The 16,082-nt window shown below is 49.8% G+C and overlaps 1 protein-coding gene across 3 annotated transcripts in view; it reads right to left on the bottom strand.

The window, feature by feature from the left end:
• Positions 1 to 392: 392 nt before the first annotated feature.
• Positions 393 to 16,082, bottom strand: part of LOC102572648 (mitogen-activated protein kinase kinase kinase 3) — a 107,263-nt gene continuing 91,573 nt past the window's right edge. For all 3 annotated transcript variants that reach the window (XM_014609063.3, XM_014609066.3, XM_014609065.3), the window contains 5 exons: positions 15,651 to 15,799; positions 14,698 to 14,829; positions 10,806 to 10,935; positions 10,036 to 10,213; positions 393 to 7,139 (listed from right to left, as the gene is read on the bottom strand). In XM_014609063.3, coding sequence (XP_014464549.1) covers positions 6,911 to 7,139; positions 10,036 to 10,213; positions 10,806 to 10,935; positions 14,698 to 14,829; positions 15,651 to 15,799 — 818 coding nt within the window. In that variant the 3' untranslated portion in view covers positions 393 to 6,910. The remainder of the gene's footprint in view (positions 7,140 to 10,035; positions 10,214 to 10,805; positions 10,936 to 14,697; positions 14,830 to 15,650; positions 15,800 to 16,082) is intronic.

Raw genomic sequence — 16,082 nt, 5'->3', positions numbered from 1 at the left:
CGCGCAGTGCAGGATCCAAGTGTACGAGGTCAGGTCTGGGTGGGTGGGGCCTGATCCTGGCACACGCAGTCTTATCTGGGTGCACAAGATTGGATCCAGGCAGCACAAGGTGGAAAGTAGGCATGCAGGGCCCAATCCAGGCAGCAAGATGCCAGATCTGGGCATGTGGGGCCAAACCCCAGGGGTCAGCCCCATGGCACTCATCTGGCCTGCAGGGCCAAAAGGTTGAGCAGCGCTGACCTGCCTGGACGCATTAGACCCTGGAGCATACATATGTGCTACGTATTTGGCATATGCGCACGTGTGTGTGCATGTATATATCATACTGCTTATTTCATCTCATAATAGAAACACTCCTATTATTTTTCCCTCCAATAAAATGAGAACATTGGTTTCATAATACCACATTTAAAAATATTTAATTTCATGCATCAGAAAATAAAAAGGGTTTACAGCATTTTACAAAGTACATTCAACAAGGCGTCCTGCTTCCCAAACCTGCAGTATTAGCTTGTTTCACATGGGGTTGGTTCTGCCAAAGTTGAAATGACTTAGACATACTTGATGCACCGCTCTCAGTGCAAGTGCTGGTGTGCTTCCCTGCTGAAGTGCTATAATACTGATAGCATCTTTGATCAAATGCAGGACATGTCAGATGAGGTTTGTTATATCATTGGAGAGGCGTTTTTGGTGATATCTTTTTATTGGACCAACTGAAAGAGATGTTAGACAATTAGGTCTTTTGATGCATCTGCTTTCTAACTTTGGCCCTGGTCCAACAAAGAACTTATCCACGTGAGTAAATGTGTGCACATGAGCAGCCTCATTTGATGAGACTATTTGCATACATAAAATTATTCACATCTCCCTTTAACATCAGACCACAGGAGAATAGGAGAATAAGAGAAGTAGGAGACTAAACATCTACTGCATCTGACAGCTAATGAAACTACTGCTTCAGCTCAGGCAGCAAAGGATCGTGCTTCTAACAATGACGGCCAAAGACCAGCCTTGCCAGTCACCAACATGGATGGCCTCAAGCAATGAATAAGGAGCACGAACTTTTAGTTTGATGGGATACGGCGAATCCATCATTGCTGCCTTGCTAGCATCAGAAGTGCTGTGACTAAGATTTAAAAGGCTTGATTCACCTACTTAATCTGTCCCTGGCCCCTGCAGGCTGGTGGTGGTCAGGGAACAGGAAGACATCCTAGCTCAGGGGTGGGCAAAATGCAGCCCGGGGGCCAGATGTAGCCCGCCAGCCCATTCTATCCAGCCCGTGGGGCCCCTAAAAAATTTAGAAAATTAATATTTATCTGCCCCTGGCTGCCTGTCATGCAGTCCTTGATGGTTTGCCAAAACTCAGTAGGCGGCTCTCCGCCCAAAATAATCGCCCGCTGCTGTTCTAGCTCTACTCCCTCCTTTCAGTCTACGGCCAGAGTCACCATGTCAGTGCGGGGAGAGGGATGCACCTTTATTGAGGCCACAGGAATTATTAGCACACTGGGAGGAGGGAGGATTTGTGACTCCGCAGTCATGTTCCTGAGTCCAGCCGCCTCCCAGAGCTGCTGCCAGTGAGCCACTTGCATAGCAGACCGTGCTGCTCCTGAAGTCAGATTGCAGCCCTTGAAAAAGGGCCCGTGTGAAAACACGGCTGCTTAGGGAGGCAGCTGGGAACCACACTGCAAGAGGGCTAGACCCTGCTCTCGGTCATGACGCTGCTGCTCAGATTCCAGCTACAATGCATTAGATACCACAGCTACAACCAGGCTGAGAGCTCTGGTCCCAGGCAGAGGAATACAATCCCCTCTTCCCAACTCCACCCTACTCAATGCTTCCTCATCAACAGCCTCCCAGCTCAAATGTGATCTCTGTCTGCACATCCAAACAGTGAGGCTGCCCCAAGTACAGGGAGGGTGGGATGGGATGTATTGTACTGCAGGCTTGGTCCAGCTTTGGACAAAATGATGCATAGAGATTTCAAGTCTCAGAACTTAACAAATACATTATTTCTAGTACAGTCCATTAATTGCTTAAATATTCTATTTTTTTCAATTAAAAAAAAAGAAAACACTTTACAGCTGCTTCCACCGGCTGAGTCATACAAGGCCCCTGGGTTTGAATTTCAGCCTCAGTCTTGCCCTCTGGCAGTCAGCTTTCTGTAATCCCAAGCTCTGTTTCCTTACATACAACTTGCCATCTAGTTATTTTTGGCCTGGTGTGAAGGAATCATACAGATTTAGAGGCTACAATATAAAAGTCAGATGATATACAATATCACACTTGAGCCTTTTCCCTAGAGAAGGAAAACATTATTATACATGTACAAGATTATACAGTCTCGGTAATATTGCAAAAGGAACCCAGAGCAATATTTGATCCAAGCAAAATGCTTCTACTATACACTGGATGAAAGTACTTTCAAATCCACTACATAGAAAAAAAAATATACATGGAATATAATTACAGTCTCTTTCCCTAGTTCTGTTTTGTACATAAAAAACACTGCAAGGGTCATTTAAAAAAAAAATAAAAAGGCAAAGGCACCTGAGGAGTGATTCATATCTGTACACACACGCGCGCGCACACACACACAGACACACACACATAGAGGAGAGGAGAAGAGCAGAGAAAGGCAGGAGGAGATCCCAGTGCCCAGCTGTGCACGTGTCAGGAGGGGACCTGGAAGGTGCAGTTCACCCCTGTACTGGACTCTGCACCGCTGTATGGAGCTGGGTGTGACGTCGGCTTTGTGCTGCCCTGCTTTGTGGGAGCCGAGTTCTCCCCTATTGGGCATTGTCCTATGTGATTTAGCTAACAGAGCATTTAGTTAATGCTCTGTTAGCAGGGAGCATTAACTAGGAGGGCACAGTCACAAGGGTCTGCGTTGCCTAACCCTGCCTCTCTCCTACCCAAGTCACTGGAAGCTCTGTTTGCACCAGGCCTGTGAGGATGGAGCCTGCCAGTGCCTGCTGCCTTTGGTCCTGTAGAGCACCCTGAGCTCTCAGCTCATCCCGAGGACTCGGCCCGTTGGAACAGCAGGATGCCAGGCTGCAGTGCTGCAGCATCAGCTGGGGTGGGGGACAGGGTGGCAGGGTGCTCTGCCAACACAAAGCCACTTGGGAAGAGTTTCTTATAGCCCTTTGGAGAGCACAGCTAAGGCAGTGCTCTCTACCCCTTCTCCGAGTGCATGCAGGTTGGTTCTTGTAAGGCTCAGTCACAAGCCGGGCTAGTCCCCAGCACAGGTGAACCTGGATATAGGTGGTGCCCCTCTACATGGGCACCAAGCATCATGGCCCACAATGCAGAGGGGACAGGTAGTTGGTGAGGAGCCGACACATCTCTCACCAACAAGTAGGCTGGCAGTGACACTGCCTCCTATCATGCTGTTAAGCCGGTGGAGAGGGAAGTCATGTGCCCAGTGAAAGGCACTGTGACCTTAAGTCACAGCTCAGTCCTTGCTGCCATAGGGCAGGTTGCAAAGCGCCCTTACAAACTCCGCTGGGTCCCTGTCCTGACTTTCCATTTGAGGGAGGAAGGGAGCACCGGAGAACGCGTTTGCAAACAGCTTAGTGCGCCACGGCATACTTAAGCCCTGCCTGAGCCATCAGCATATATTTCGTATTTCAGTGCTCGGAGTCGAGATTTCCCAAGAGCCCAACTGTGGCATGTAGGATCAAGTCCAGATGGCGTGGCCGGGAACAGGACTCTGTTCTCAATTTACTGAAGAGTAATTAAGGACTTAAAAACCTTAACTGTGCTGGTTTAAGGGGGAACTATCAGATTAATATTAAAAACCACTGTTACAAGGTTACTGACAGTACATTCAGCTATTCCCTCAAGGCGAAGTTCTACCAAATGCCCTAGAGAATGAGAACTATTTCTTTTTCCCCTGAACTGCCCCATAAAATTTAGTAGAAAATGACAGCTCTGAGCCAATGCACATTAAAGTCGATTCTGGATTTTCAGTCATTTATACAGAGCACTAGTACATATCTCTGAAGTTGTATTCGTTTTATCCCCTGCACTCCCCATAGGGAAGTCATCTGCCCATACGACTTCTCCAGATCTAAAACTGCTTTCATGTTCACTGATTTTACTTTTTTACTTTGTGCATTTCCCAGCAGAGAAAACAGCTTGGGCTCTTCCACTTTGGTACATGGGTCTTCACTTCTAGGCACAAGACTGGGAGAGGGAGGAGGGAGAATTGCACAGACAAAATTGATTTCAGCTCCTCTTTTTAATTGCAAGCAAATATTTTAAATTTAGACTCTGGTTTTTTTTGAACACCTGGTGCATTGGACTGAGGCTACCCCAGCCGTGCTCATTTCATCACTGCTGCCTGCTTTCTTTGTGAAGTAAAGTATGCCTAAGTGCACAGTAGAAGTGTTAAGTCCTACCTAGGTCCTAAACAGAGTTTAAGGGGAATTTCTTTGGTGCACAGGCCTTTTACCAGTCCCGTGCCGACAGCTGAATATCGTCTCTACCAGGCATCTAAACACAGAAAGGTTCAAGATTTAACCCATAATTGCAGGCCATAAACAAATTAAAGCATCTTTAAAAGCAACAACTGCTTAACTCTCCCTTGTGATCAATACCGGACAAGCAGGTTTTGTATGTGCAAATTTAGCCACACATGTAGTGGAAACTGGTGGAAGAGCACATGTACACCATTGCACATGCAAGAGGAAGCCACAATATGGGGGAAAAGAAAAAAAGTCAGGCCTGATATGTGGCATTTACCCCAGAGATTGCAATAGCTGCTTCCACATCTTTTCCTCTACCAAGTCCCTGCTCCTGCTTGATCTGGACAGACCCAGCTTTAAAACTACCCTGCATGTATCATTCCAGTTCACATACTGAAAGGGAAGGAGGAATCAGGTCAGCATTTGAGGCCACATTTTTAACTCTTTCCACCTCCTTAGCAAAGCAACGGGCCAAAACAGCTTGCACCACAATGCAGTTGCCAGGATATCGTGTGCTCTACTGTAATATTGTTTTTGGCAAAGGTTATTAAAGAGATAAACACTGCCCATGTGAATAACAATATGTGACAGTTTATGACTGCAATGAATAACTCACTGGCCTGGGCGCTGATCATCTTCATTTTATATCACTGATGTAAAGTGCAGGGGGAGGTGGTGAAGCTCCTGATTGAGACCAGCATCCATGAAAGAAGAATCAAGCCAACTGAGTGCACTAGGAGGCATAAATAGGTTGGAAAGCACAGGACTCCTGGTGTCTGAGCAAGGCACACATCCCATTGCAACAGCGTTCCCTAGGCAGTGTGCTGGGACAGGCATTACATGGTTAATTTGGTATGTACTGTGGCATTTTGGGGGTGTGCATACAACTCTGCATCAGCTGCATAGGTGATCCTACCCCCAACTCCTCTCCAGACACACTGCCTCCCCTGCCATGTGGAGCGTTCAGTTATCCTTTAACATTTCCTAGGGGCTTCGGGGTGGGGATAGACACACACAACTGGTGGGTTCAGGGTCTTGGAAGCGTGGCAGGATTGTTCCCTATCCCAGGGACAGCAGCTCGTCTCATGCTGTTTGCAAAGTGGGACCCAGAGATGACAAAATCATGGCTCTGCTAGGCTGGGAATCAAGGTCCTTCCTGATTCCCAGGCACTGGAAACCCCCAGGGCATCTCAGGATGAAGCAGAATGAGCCTGCAGCTGGTGCGTGCATCTCCACTGTCTCACTTGGAGGAGCTGAGCCTTCGTGGGGTGGAAAAAAAGACAACCTTTCTGCACTGTCATGAGACCTGGTCCTGCAAGATGCAGTGGCAGGTGCTCAGTCCTTGGCACATTGGACCCTTTGTTAGCAGCACAACGGCACTGGCCACAGGTTGGCAAAGACAGGAAGATGAGAGGACAATTGCTCTCAAAGAAATGCCCCGTCCCCGTCCCCTCCCCCTTTGTTTCAGGATCAGGCCCTGAAGAACTGGCTTGTACTGAGCGGCAGGTCCCATTGAGACCCACTTGTCTGCTGGACAACGAATGCCCCAATGTCCTCTGGCAACCGTTGGCAGTCAGTCCCTTACGGGCGGCTTTCCACATCCAGGGAAAAGTAACGCCTTGCATTTGAGCTGTTTTGCAGGCACAGAAATGCAGAGTCAACAGGACTGCTTGGGCAGTCACCCCTTGACTGGACACCCTGGGGTGAATCAGGGTAATGCTGATTGACTATAACCACATAAGGCACAAAGCAGCGTGAATCTGGCCTCTCCGAAGAGCTGGAGATGCTGTTATGGTCACTGGCTTCCCACCGCCTCCCACTTTCAGCTCCCACAAGAGGACTCCTTTCTCTCTTCAAATGGATTGAGGCACACGTGTCAATCGTTCCTCGTCCTGGATTCATCTCGGTCTGCTTCACGCCCAAGTCCTGCAGTGATTATTACGGAGCACCCTTTTTCTCTGCTGAGACAGTGACGGCTGCCCTCAAGGATGCAGCTGGCGGTGCTCCTTTCACAGTGGCCCAGCGAGGGGTGGTAGGTCCGGTCCACTTCATGCCTTGGAGATAAGTGACATGACGACTGCTTGCCATCCCAAGCTCCTCTGTGCCACAGACACCCACTGGCAACAGGGCTGCTCAGTTTGTGGTTCACCCGACCACCGATGTGTTAGGAGGGCAACCCCTAATTCTGAACTGCTTCTAGCCCAAGTCATGGCGACAGCTGTTCTCCATAGCCAGCTGGTGCATAAGTGCAGTTTAGAAACTGGTCCCCTTGCTGACAATGAGGTGCGACTGATCATGCGACCTCAGACCCAGGGGACCTGGAGTAACACAAACAGGAGGCTGAGGGCTGAGTTTTCAGAGTGCATAAGCCCATGGGTCTGTTTTGTTTCCCTTCCCTTTTCCTCGTATCCTCCGCCCGCATTTCCCCTGCCCCTCGCGAGGGTCTAGAGGCTGCAGCTCACAAAGGGGTGCCTCAGCAGGTCCTCCGCTGTGGGCCGCCGCTTCTCCTCCACAAAGATCTGCTTGAGGAAGTTACGGCAGCAGTCCGAGACGCCGTCTGGGAGCTGCGGCTTGGTCGGCTGGGTGGCAATTTTGAAAATGGCTGCCATGGCTTCAAATTCTGCCCAGGGTGGCTTCTCTGTTAGCATCTCCACCACAGTGCAGCCCACGCTCCTGCAATGAAGAACAGGAAGAGCGAGAGGGTTAGACAAGCAAGAGGGTTCATCCAACCACCATGCTGCCTCATCCCTGTCCCCCAGGCATCTGACCCAAAATTATTCATTATAATCATAGAAAATGAGGGCTGGAAGGGACCTCAGGAGGTCACATCCAGTCCAACCCCCTGCTCCAAGCAGGACCATCCCCAACTAGAGCATCCCAGCCAAGGCTTTGTCTAGCCGGGTTTTGAAACCCCCCAAGGATGGAGCTTCCACCACCTCTCTGGGTAACCTGTCCCAGTGTTTTACTACCGTCCTAGTGAGAAAGTTCTTCCTAATATCTAACCTAAACTTCCCTTGCTGCAACTGGAGCCCATTGCTCCTTGTTCTGTTAGAAGTGAAACTCCCTGAACTCAAGGCTTTAAGAAGCCCCCACTGATCATTCTGCAAGTGGACATCCTGTGCATGGGTCAGCAAGTCTTTCTGAAGCCCTAAGTTAAAGCAGACAATGGGAACAAAAGCATACTCTGCAATTCAGCAGATTCACACACACAAATGCACACCGTTGCCAATGTGTGCCGCACATTTTCTGCTTTCATTTATAACACAAAAGGTCACTAAGCCTCTCCAGCTGTGCAGGTATACTGCCAAGGCACCATCAGTGCTAACAGATTCAGCGTCACCTGCGTGAGGCTTCAGGCTGCCAGAAACAATCCTGCAAGAGGCCCGACTTGGTTTCTCAATTCTAACAAACTGGTAGCTCCAGAGCTGACAGATAACAGTGTAGGGCACAATAAATATTCGGAGGTGGTGAGGCAAAATGCAAAATAAATGCAATTTAACTTTAAAAGCTTCTGTAGCAATGTATTAATTTAATTCAGGAAACCCTCCTGTTTTTATGGAGCTCCCACCAGAGGGCTGAAAACCTTGTTGTTGTCAGAAACATTCAGGGTCCATTATCACAGCATCCCGGTGCCTTTCAGCTTTCATTGTACTGGTACGTAGCCACACAACAGTGCTACGAGGCAGGGAAGTACTATTATTTCCACTTGTAGATGAAGAATGAAAGCATAGAGACGCCAATTTTTTTTGAAGGTATTTAAGCTCTGCTGCTCCCCACAGTAAAGCTCAAGTGACTTAGGTGGCTAGATCCTATTTTCAGAAGTACCTTGAGAGGTGAAGTTTCACGGAAAGTCAATGCTGAGCAGAAAACTTTGGCCCAGTTTCAAAGTGCTTCTGTGCAGAGAGGGACCTATTTCAAAAGCACCTAGGTGGGGTCAGAGGGAGTTGGGCACTGACCCACATCTTCTGGGCTCTAAAAACCTTTAAAAAATCTGACAATATCCTAACCAGTGAATCAGGAACCTGAGTTACCTTAGGCCACTAAATGTAATCCTACTGCACCCTGCTCGTGTGTTTGAAACATGGAGGGTGGATACATTCCCCCCACCCCCCAGCTCCCCTTCTCGCTGCTGTTTGTGACTTGATCCTAAGGCTGCCATGATGTGCATTTTTCTTTCAGGGACTGAAGGAAGGAATAGGATCACACTCACACCCTCCCAGGCAGAAGAGGCTCTGGCCTTAAATGACTTGCCTGAGGTGACCCAGACTCTGCGGCAGAGAGAAAGTTTTATCTGAGTGAGTCCTAAGCTAGCCCACTAGCCCAGCTTGGAGCACAGAGCTCCAACTTCGTGCAGCCCTCCCCCAGGCTTAAGTACTGCAAGGGCATTTGTGCTGGTCTGCAGAGAGCTGAATTCCCAGCAACTAGCAAGATCCAGGGCAGAAATGCAGGGGTGGGGAAATGTCCTGAAGGCTTCCCAGCACTTGGTGAGAAGTCTTGGCACCCGCATGGATTCTCTAGCCTTGTTAAGCCAGCTTGGCAACCTTGACTTGTAATCACCTTTAACAAGAGCTAGCTATTCCCTGCTATCAGCTGGAGCAAGTGACAGGAGGGTAGCCTGCCAAAAGCTCCTCTGGCCTTCTCCCCGCCAGTGTGAAGCAGTTCAAGTAACTCATTCCCATTGATCCAGCTTATTTGGAAAGGCAAGGGAAGAGGTGTTGTCTGCACACAGCAATGCTGAAGTTTGTTGGCACCGTTACTGCAGCCATTCCAGCTGGTTAGGCTCCAGGCCTGATCCTGCAAACCTCAGAGGCCGATGAGATTGCAGGGGTGAGGGAGAGGAGCACCCATTTATCAGGGTCAATGTGCAAATATCCAAAGCCAGAATTATAGAGTCTCCATAGGTCCCCTGGAGCTGAGGAAGGTCATGGATACTTAAAAGAGCTTCCTGTTAACAGTCAACCCTGAGGAAACTAAAATTAGTGTCCACCAGGGTCCTGCAAAGTCACTTGTGACAAAAAGCAAGTCCACATTGGAGCCACAAACAGATCTTGCTCAAGGCCAAGACCATCCAAAATGATTTTGGGCACTTCCATTTTGGGGCATTTCGCCTGGAACGCCCTGATGGAGCTGAAGGGAGGGCAGGCTGGCACCTTAGACACTGCCTAGTTCAGAGGCATGAGGTTTTGTAGACCACAACCTACTCAGTCAGATGCTAGAAATCTCTAAGATGCCGCCCTGCACTACCTTCTGTCTGACTTCAGGCCAACATGGCAACTTACCTCTGTGCTCAAAGTGCCTTGAATTTCACAAGTGCTGAGCACTTGGAAAACCAGCCTCCTTTTTCATGTCCCAAGCCAGGTACCCAAAGACTGGTGCATCCAAAATCATTAATCTCTCCAGCCCTAACTTTCAGTTGTAACATTAAGCCACTAGAGCATGCAGTCTTTAAATACTAACTTGACCTGCTGTTCTTGGAAAATTAACCACTGTGCTTTTCCAAAATGGATGGCTACAATAGAAAACCATTATGTTAACCCACTTCAGTGGACAGGCCCACTTCATTTCTTACCACACATCTGCTTTCCTCCCATAGCCTTCTCCACTGATCACCTCTGGGCTCATCCAGTAAGGAGTTCCTGTGACGGATTTGATTCCTGTTCCAGACATGCAGATGGTCTGAATGCGTTTGCTGGCCCCAAAGTCTCCGAGTTTAACATTCCCAGCAGAATTTCTCAAGATGTTGGCACCTACAGGTCAGGCACAAAAACACAATAGAGAGAACTGCAGGCCAGGGCACACCGAGGAAAAAGCAAGAAACACTCAGGCCAATGACCGATAGCTCCAGAGTTGGAAAGACAATATCTGATTACATTAAAATACACTATATGGGAGTCCTCTCTCTACCAGCTCCTTTTGAAAATCCCACTCAATGAGCACTGCAATTAAGGCAACCTCATAGCACTAACCCATTGCACGGAGAAAGAAGAGTTTTGGAAAAGTTGAGGCCAACAACAGTTCCTCACTTACAATACCACAGGTCTTGAGTGCCAAGTGCCTCAGGCCTGATTTTGAGAAGTGCAGAGCTCACATGCTGGCAACAGGATTTCTGCAAATCAAGCCCAAAGCATCTCCCCATGGGAACTGCAGCCAGAAGCCACCAGGAAAATTCAGGCCTACATAACACGTTTGAAAATGCCCAGCGAGCCTAAGGTAGAACCAGGGCAAAAACCCAGGAGTTGTAGCTCCCAGGGCTGCACCCTGACCACACAGCGTACAAGTCCCCCCAACATATCAGAAGACCTTAAATAAGCAAGAGGTTTCCCATTATTAGCTCCTTACCTTTAATATCCCTATGTACAATCATATTGCTATGCAAATAGGAAACTCCCTGCAGAATCTGCCGTGTGTATTTCCGGGTGACGTTTTCGGTCAGGGCACCGTATGCTTTTAACTGGTCCTTTATGGAACCCTGTTGCAAATAAGAAAATCATTGGGGTTTGGTAAGCCTGGCCCATTGCACTGCACTGCCTTTTACATTTGTGTGATCTCTTATTTTTCCTGCTTCAAAGAAGGCTCTGTGGGATGTCATGTGATGATGCCAAAATGAAATGCATTAAGTGTCATGGGCATACGTAACAGATCCAGGGTTTGGTCCCACAGGACAATACTCCTCTGGGCAGAAGAGAAAGGTATAAAGAGCTGGTCTGTGATAGAAGAACTGCCCATAGTTTAAGCCATGGGTGGCCAATCTGTAGCATGAATACCACAAGTGGCACAGGCATCCTCTGCATGGCACGTAGCAATCAGGGAGGGAGCTGCGAACACAGTGCACATGGGACAGGGAGCAGAAAGAAGAGCAGCAGTTTAGGGTGGGTAAGGGAATAGGGGTGGCACTTGGGGTGGGCATGGGCTTAACCTATAGCACGCCTGCCAAATATCTTGGCCCTCACTGGCCTAGGTTAACACAGCTTAGCTCTTTACCCGCCGCTTGTGACCACTGTACATCACCAGCCCGGGCATCTGAGGAAATGAATCTGAAGGGTACAAGCCCGAACTGCTCACGCCAAAGGACTACGTCTGTTAGATGAGAGGCAACAATGCCTCCAGCCTTCGCAGCCCCATCTAGGAAAGCAGTCCGACAATGCCACAGGTGGCTCTGCAGGGGTTGGGGCAAGGAGCTCCGGATTTAAAAGCATTCATTTTGAGTGCTTGAGGCAAGGACCTTTTAGCTCAAGCGCCAAAGGTTCCCTACTTACAGTCCCCTCCACCAACACTCCTCGTGCCTTACACCTCCTAAGCTTGCTTTGCTCCAGGTCTGATTTTGTTCCTTCCCTCTTCCGAAGCCAGAGGTGCTCTTCTTGGGAAAAACCCACCCCTCCTTCTCACTGCAGCTGGCATTGCCCAGGGTTCTCCATCATTATTCCCTTGTTAGGTATCTGTCCCCCAGGCTTTTTGGCCTTCTGGCGACCCCCGTCTTCCCTCTGTGGGATGGGGCACAGGTATTAGCACCATACCCAGGTGAGCCCACTTAAGAGCCTCCTCTGCTCCTGGAGTCAAACTGGCCAGTCCCTTTCACTAGCAGGACATTTAAGTGGGAAGGGAAAGAACAGGAGCTGCAGTATTTATACAGGTTAATGATAAACGTGCTGAGCGACTGAGGCTGGTGAGAGGCCAGTTTGGTGCAGAAGGCTCCTTAGTAGATTGGCCTCATCACAGCTCTTCCCATGCAAGCTGTGTTAACTCAGAACACAACCTTGGCTCGACAAAGCACTTCAATGCTGCTGCCCTATAGTTGGGGATCCAGGTCTCACCCACCAGCCTCCAGGGGAGAGGGAGGCAGGGGAAGCAGAGCCCTGCACGATGGCATGAAGCGAGCTGCTGTTGCAGAATGAAAGTCAATCTTTATTTAGTCAGAGCCCTGGTTTATCACTAGAAAAACAAACAGGCCACTCCGTGCAGCTCTGGAAAAGCCACAGCATCAATGCTGGCTTCCTGACTGGGAACAGACATCAGTGTGTGACAGAGCGAGTGGCAAGAGAGTCGATAATGCTGCCAGGGCTTATTCTTCTGGTTCTGCGTCAAAGCCTGTAACTAGAGCTGCCAGAAAGGGGACTGTGGTTAGAAAGAGCACTGTACTCAGGGGCTTGCAGATGTGCAGTTTGTGGAAGTCTGTTTTTCACACAGGGATCTTCTGAGTGGGAGTTTTTAGCCCTAACAGTGACTTGTGACCAGATCTACTGGTTCCTTCTGACTCTGCAGTCTATGAATAGGTGAGTGCTTGCAGCCTCAGAGGGCAAATCCAGGGGTGGTGGGTAAGAAACGGATGGATCAGAGTAAAAGGGGCGGATCACCAGGTAATGCAAACGGAGCTACACCAGTTCGTACAAGCTGCGGTCCTAGCCAGTGACCTCCAAGGGCCTTGTTACACACTGCCAGATGCTGCTCAGCTTAGAGCTGGCTCGGAGCTCGGAGCAGTCACCTTCGGACTAGAAACCTTCTCTGACTGTCTCCCACCTGCACAGCTGTGACTTGCCACTAGCGGCCTGGTGAGCAGGGAGGTCCCATCCAGCCCTACATCTCCATGATTTCTAGGTAGGGAAGATGGAGATGGCAGGGTCTTTCAAGGGCAAGGCTGGCGAGGTCACTGCCCCACGTGCTCACGGCTTGCTGTTACACATGTCCTAGTGCATCCATCAGCCCGCTCCCAGTGCCCGGGCAACTTCAGTTTGAGGGGGGCTCAGCTGCAACCGTGCCTTCCCTCTCTTATATACTCCCCCTCAGCTCTGCCCCCCACATCCACCCTGCCCCCACCTCCCTCGGTGCCCCTGGGCCCGGTGGGGGCAGCTCAGCAGCACACAGGAGAGCAGACAGACACCCCGGGAGGCCCAGGTAGCAGCCCCAGGCAGTGGCAGAGCCCTGCACCCACAACCTGGATGCCCCCACAGCTGCCCGGCTCTGGAGCAGCAGGTTCCCTGGCAGCAGGCTGCCTCCCACCCCACAGCAGCCGCTGCCAGCTCTCACTGCACTGCACTGATTGAGTGCATGAAGCAGGGCGCTGCTGGAGCCATGGGGCTGGAGCTCGGGGCTTGTCAGAGCCCGGTCAGGTCTGGGGGCTCTCTGAGGCTGGCCATGCTGTCCTCCACTCCCCAGGGCTTGGCAGGGACGGAGAAGCACAGGGTCCAGCAGTGGCCACCTGCTCAGAGGCTCAGTGTTGGTGGGGAAAGGTGCCTGAGCCACCATTCCTGGAAGAGGGGGTGCTGGAAGCTGGAGGAAATAGAAAAGCTGCAGCTCCACTTAGCAGCTGGGGGTGTGAGAGCACACCAGACACGAGGGTTGGGGAGAGACCACTGCATCCTGGGATACTGGAGGACTTCAATTTGAGTGGCACATCTGTGGGGAGTGGCTGCGCCTTAATCGAACAGGAGCTGGGTTGTGTGGATCAGAGATAATCATGCCCTGGAGTGGCGTAACTTTGAACTGCATAAAGAATGTTTTAAACCACTTAAAGGCATTAATGTGCGGACAATCTAGGGGTTAAGAGCTCCAAAAGCTGCCCAAAATTAACGTGTAACAAGGCCTAAGGCGACGCCACTTACATTCTGAAGAACTGAGAAAAAGAGCTCGAGTTATATCTTCTTAGTTTCCTCCACATTAAAGCATCTTAATCCTACGCTGTCCCTGGAGATGTGTCATCATACACAAACAGAGTCACAACCAGGGGATACCCCAACAAAGCAACATTGTCGTGAGATGAGGTGGTTTCAGAGAGCAGAGCTGTTCTGGTTACCAGCAATGCATTTCCATGCATGCATCAAAATATATAAATTAGCAACGCAGCCAAGAGCTGAGATTTTGACAGCGGATCTTTTCCAGAGTGCTCGGTAATCATAATGACAGATGGGCCTGAACGCCTCGAATTTGAAGCCCGTTCTGAATCCAATCACGCACTAACCAGGTGCTCAGACAGGGGTCTGAAAGATCCAAATCAGGGTGCGACTGCTCCAAAGTGCAAAGAAATTTGAAATTATGATTTGATGGCGAACCGGAGGGGTCAGGCTGTGAAATCTGACTTGAATCCAACAGTTTGGGGGCAACTGGATCCTCAATTAATTTTGGCCCTTTACAGATATATGGGTCAAGCTGTGGGACTTGGCTCTAACTCCAAACCTCTCTAGTTCAGGATGATCTATGTCTACACTTAGCCATGTGGGCTGGCCGTGGCCACACTTACCCCTGGCATGTATTCCACGAAGATGGACAATTTCCTTTCTTCTGTGTCACGCAAACAACCGTAATACTGGACTATTCTCTCATGGCGGAGGGTCTTTAACAGCTGGATCTCACACTCCAAGGCATTCACCTCCTGTAGTGGAACAAACATGCTGTGCAGTGAAAAGAACGGCTTACAATAAGCCTCCTTCCTGCCAGTGGCTCTCTAGCTCATCTTCCAGGACTTGTGAAGCACTGACTGTGCCCGCAGAGCCACATGGTCACACAGAGAGGATAAACTTGTCGTGCCAAGTTCAGTCACAGCACACTGCTTCACCTGGGCTGCATCCTGAACCAAGAGCAGTGCAGCCACCTCTGAGCAATGTATATTGGTCCACCCTCTGCAGCCACACCACTGCTGTCCCAGGTTTGGGGGCATGGGGAACAGCACAGAATAGCTGAGCATGCCAGCGTCTAACACAAGAAATCTGTGGTACAAAGCCCAGATGTGAAAATGAGTACCGTCCGTAGGAGATGATGGCCTACAAGACAGAGAGGGATGCATTGGGAAAATGTCACAGCAGGGAGTTGTGTTGAAATGTTTCCAGAGAAAAAAAAGAGGAAGAGAGGGAGTTAGAGGGATTTACTAGTTACATGGTTTCTTCTGCACAAGTCTGGGCTATCAGGAGAGAGAGAAATGAGGGGAACACCAGTTGCATGGGCTGCCTAGAGGCAGGAGTGGGAAGGAGATGGATGGATGGAGCATGGCAGCTGGAAAAAGGGAAGAGCTGAAGGGGCAGGACAGAATGGGAGACAGCAGGTCTGAGGCATAGGCTGGGCCAGTAACATTCAGGGGCTTGGAAGGGATGAAGTATCTAATACTGTCCCCCACGATGCCACAAAACCTGGCTGTGATCCCCCCAGAAACCCTCCCTGATGCACTCAAGAAGGCTCAATCCAGCTTCATTCACCCACCTTGCTCGTCTCTTGACTGTCCGGATCAAATGGCACCTGCTTCACCGACAGCTCCCTGCCTGTGTCGGCATCGTAGCAGAGGTAAACCTCCCCGAAGGCACCTCTGCCAAGGAGCTTCCCCAGTCTCCAGTTCACGGGAGCCTGCAGGGCTACAGAAAGGGCAGGGAGAGCTGAATAAGGATGTAGCAGAGATGACCACCTACAGGCTCATCTGACCCTGCCAAAGGTAGCTCCTCTGTGTGTTGTGTAATGAATAAGGCACTTCCAGAAAGAGTGACCCCAGAGCCCTGCTCTTCCCAGGTGTCAGTGGAGTTACCAAATTCTCACATACAACACACACTTTTTTCCCCAAAAAGTAGCTGCTGGAAACTGGAATGTGCATTATATGCAAGGAAGTACAACAATACCAGTTTGTGCCACTTACCAGGCCAA

The sequence above is a fragment of the Alligator mississippiensis genome, chromosome 5, assembly GCF_030867095.1.
Source record: "Alligator mississippiensis isolate rAllMis1 chromosome 5, rAllMis1, whole genome shotgun sequence".
NCBI lineage: Eukaryota > Metazoa > Chordata > Crocodylia > Alligatoridae > Alligator > Alligator mississippiensis.
This window is presented reverse-complemented; position numbering and strand designations above follow the sequence as displayed.